This window comes from Limulus polyphemus, unplaced genomic scaffold, assembly GCF_000517525.1.
Source record: "Limulus polyphemus unplaced genomic scaffold, Limulus_polyphemus-2.1.2 Scaffold7223, whole genome shotgun sequence".
Lineage (NCBI taxonomy): Eukaryota > Metazoa > Arthropoda > Merostomata > Xiphosura > Limulidae > Limulus > Limulus polyphemus.
In genome coordinates, this window is record NW_013672833.1 from 1 (window position 1) to 4,437 (window position 4,437).

Genomic DNA, 4,437 nt, shown 5'->3' on the forward strand with positions numbered 1-4,437 from the left:
TCTTTGTAATAAAGGTAAAATCCATACTGTTACAATTTTTTTACATAAAACATTTGCATATGGATTTTAGTAGTACATAACTGCAACAGTTGAAATAAACAAGGTAAAATAAAAACTGGCATCCATGCTTAGTTTAATCAAACGTAAATTTCATATCAGATAAAACTACATAAGACTAGTGAAAGTTAAAACCATAACCTGTTGGGGAATAATTTCGTTATTTACACAAAACTCTACTTCTGACATTGTATTTAATAGTACTCACCATAGGAGGTTGTGTATTTTCACTGCTGATAAGAGTACGATATTTACACATATTTCGAGAAGGGTCCATGAGATCACTCAAATCCTAAAAAACAATTTGATAAACAAAATTAAACTGAAGCAATGAAATTAAAATAGTTTTAGAGTTAATGTTTTTGTATTATGTTAATACCTTTTACTTTTTAAATGTATAAATGTAATAAAATCCAGCTCGTCTGGTTAATTCCTTTTGTTGAAATTCTTACCTTAAACAACTTGGAATATTTAGAAGGTAGTTTCTCCCAAGTGGACCTTAGTCTTGATACTGCCCCATGGTCAAGTCCACTCAAGATGGCAAACATGGAGTTGAAGTTCTTGCAGTCTTTACACTGTCCTAAACAATAGGTCAATGTAACTTTATTTAAGTGGTTATAAATAATCATCTGACTATTTCAACACTTTATATAAAAAATTAATACATTATAATAAAAAAGAAGAAAAAAATTATAAATGACCAACCCTAACATTTTGAATTATAAGTAAGATGTAAGTAAAACAAGGGCAATACTTCAGATCAACGTCATCGTTTGGTTATATATAGAATTATAAGTTAGATGTAAGTAAAACAAGGGCAATACTTCAGATCAACGTCATCCTTTGGTTACAATTAGAATTATAAGTAAGATGTAAGTAAAACAAGGGCAATACTTCAGATCAACGTCATCGTTTGGTTACATATAGAATTATAAGTAAGATGTAAGTAAAACAAGGGCAATACTTCAGATCAACGTCATCGTTTGGTTACATATAGAATTATAAGTAAGTATATATATATTTAAAGCTATTCATGTTTATTCATCATCTATTCAATCTTAATGCGACACAATGATTTCAAAACATTTATTATTTAATTAATACTTACTTGCCACTTTAATGAACTGTTTGATTATTTTCATTCTTCTCAAAAGATTTGGTTCACTGCAAACTTCAGTTACTACCCAAAACATTTCTCTGTTCACAAGCTGTGGACAAAATGTTACTCATTATTATTCAACCTAAACAACTTATGTAGCCCAACAATAATAGTTAATAGTTCTTGGTGATATTGTACGGGTTAATAATAGTTAGTAGTTCTTGTTGATATTGTACCTATTTTACTGATTACAAAGTACTGTGTATTGTATTGTACTTTTTATACGTGGCAAAGTTACAAAGGCTATCTGCCACATTCCCTAATTTTGATATACTGACAGCCCGTCAGCAGCATCCTACCACCCCATGCTAAAGAATTCACTAATCACTATATAATGTATCCATAGTGTGGGATATACTTTGCCAACTCCAAAATTCAGAGTTCTAGCAAAAGGCCAATCTATGCCCCTTCATTATCATCTAAAATACATTTATTCTCAGCTTCAAATAGAAAAAAATGTTTCCTACTCATTGTCTATAATATTTTCCCACATTAATAAAGGTGATACATTTTCTGTAGCTCTTTCAGCAAAATGTATTATGTTTCATTCAGAATCTTTTTCTCCACAACTTGTGTTACATCCAATAAAGAAATTGTTTTACATGATAATTAAATGTGATGCCAATAAATTTTTTTTTTTAGTATGGGAAGAATCATACAAAGTCAGGTCGACTTGTGAACGGTATTTGTTGTTTTTTAACCCATTGACTGCAGCTGCTCTAAATGCATGCAGAATTTTTGCAAGCCATACACCATATATGGCACACTCGCACTTAACTGCTAGAGGCAAACCATACCCCGTAAGGCAAATCAGCAGTCAAAGGGTTGATTATCAAATATCCATATGCTTTTTCTCATGAAGATTTAGATCTAAAAATACTCAACAGAGAGGCTGTAACAATATCAAGAAACATAGAAAAATGACAGATGTGTGTACTAAAATCCTTGTTACTTTACTGAAAACACTACCTAAATCTTTTACTAAAACTTTGGATGTAGACTTTAAAGTTCCTCTTTTATTATACAAGAAAGGCATATCTTTCAGTTACCTCACCAAACTTTGAAAGCATTGGCGTTCCATATTTAGACTTAAGTTGAAACAAGTCTTCAATATACTCTGTAGGCTCAATTTGGCAGAAGATGCTGAAGTCTTCCAAGGTGAGCTGGGTGGCAACTTCCACACTATTTAACTGGAGAAAGTTAACTTGACTCTCCCGAAGGAGTTCCTGTGGTACGAGAGACGACACTGCCGTTCATTTTACATCCAATGTTGGTACAAAAACAAAACAATCAAGGTAAAATCCTTTTTTGATATAACAAAGTAAGAATTTATAGGAATGTGCAACTAACATGAAATAAAACCAAACAATCAATGCTTCTTAAGTCATAAATGGACACAGCTGTTACAAAGAGTTGTTCTAAACATTACGAAAAAAACCCATTAATCAGTGACGAATGTTGTAAATTAACTCACCCCTGCTAAATCATCAGGTACAAGAGCTTCGGTTGATGACTTATTCTTTAAGTAGTAGCGACTGCTGAGTCCAATATGCTCGGCCAAATTGTGCATCTGATCAGGTAACCGTCGTTGCTTAATGACACCTCCTTCTCCACAAGTCACCTCACATAGTGAGTATTTGCTATAATAAAGAATAAAATTAAAGAAAAATTACTGTATGTCATTTAGCGGATTAACATTTTCCTTCTGTTCACTAAAATTAATGGATCTACTAGAAACATACTGCTAGAGCCAAAATTGCATTTCCAAAAGATTTAATTTGCACTTGTTGGTCTCAATTTTTTGTTTGTTTTATTTAACCATGTTTCACCGTCATATTGAAATGACCAAGTTTAATCTTTTTTTTTTTCAAAGTATACATTTAAGTTAATGGTCCACTGGCCTAGCTAACTATTTTAACAAGATGTGTCTAAAGCTGCATGAATTTGATCAGGTTCAAAATAAATATTAATTTAATAAATTCTTACATACACAAGTTTACTATTGATGATTAGATCAAACATAAGATCAGAATTATAAATACTTATGTTCCCATATTTCGATTACTAATGGTTAGTTCCAATGCCTGTGAAACATACATGTACTAATTAGTCCAAAAATAGGCCACCCATGTCTAAAACAAACCCTTTATCTAAAACCCTTCTTCTTACCTGCTCGGGTCTGTGATTCCAAACTCCCGGAGGGATAACATCACCACCTCTCTAGAAGTAGTTTCCTGTAATTAATGTATCATAAATAACTAAACACATTCTACCAGGAAGATTAGGATTCATTAATTTACACACTGACATCGAACTTTATAAAATTGTATTTGTACTACTAATCATTTTAACTGAGATCAGCTGACATACACACATAGAAAAGCAACTTACACACCGACATCAAACTTTATAATATTGTATTCGTACTACTAATCATTTTGGAGATGACACAAACTAAAGTTTGAGATCAGCTGACATAAACACATAGAAAAGCAACTTACACACCGACATCAAACTTTATAATATTGTATTCGTACTACTAATCATTTTGGAGATGACACAAACTAAAGTTTGAGATCAGCTGACATAGAAAAGCAATTTTGAATTTTGCTCATTAAAAAGTTGATACTGAAAAAAAAACATGGATTTTTTTTACTGTAAAGTTATAACAATGAATAAGCACAAGTTTGAGTCTGGATAGTGTTTTTGTACCAGTGGCTTCTGCCACAGAGATTCAAACCAGGGAACATCTGCTTACAGGGTAAACATACGAAAGGTACAATCAACACACCTTATGAACAAGTAAATATTTAAAAGTTTGATCTGTTCTATACACTTTAAGCACGTGCTCAGGAAAGTCTGGCCACATCTGTGGTTCATAGTATGCTGACAATGATGCTAAGTCTGGATTGCTGTGACTATGATGAAGGTTTCCACCGCCAGAGGATCGCTTTGGAGATGCTGCCCTCTGGTAGTTTGTTGGGTCATTACTACTCCCACTCTTTAAGGAAAACATGCTGTCGTCAGAACTGTTCAATTGAGCTTCACTGTAACAAAAAACAAACACTGCACGTAGGAGCATACAACATCAATCTGAAAGTTACCAGTTGATAAAAATCCTAACTAGATACAAAATTACATAAACACGTATGAATCTATATAAATATAATAGTACTGTCTGTTGTATGTCCATGTAACTACTTCTGTATAAATATAATAGT

At 32.4% G+C, this 4,437-nt stretch overlaps 1 protein-coding gene across 1 annotated transcript in view; it reads right to left on the minus strand.

The window, feature by feature from the left end:
- Positions 1 to 137: 137 nt before the first annotated feature.
- The window catches only part of LOC106474436 (rap guanine nucleotide exchange factor 2-like), a 25,045-nt gene continuing 20,745 nt past the window's right edge, over positions 138 to 4,437 (minus strand). The window contains exons 11-17 of the mRNA XM_022402742.1: positions 4,008 to 4,263; positions 3,386 to 3,450; positions 2,691 to 2,856; positions 2,266 to 2,442; positions 1,166 to 1,265; positions 510 to 637; positions 138 to 349 (exon numbers count right to left, since the gene is read on the minus strand). Coding sequence (XP_022258450.1) covers positions 218 to 349; positions 510 to 637; positions 1,166 to 1,265; positions 2,266 to 2,442; positions 2,691 to 2,856; positions 3,386 to 3,450; positions 4,008 to 4,263 — 1,024 coding nt within the window. The 3' untranslated portion in view covers positions 138 to 217. The remainder of the gene's footprint in view (positions 350 to 509; positions 638 to 1,165; positions 1,266 to 2,265; positions 2,443 to 2,690; positions 2,857 to 3,385; positions 3,451 to 4,007; positions 4,264 to 4,437) is intronic.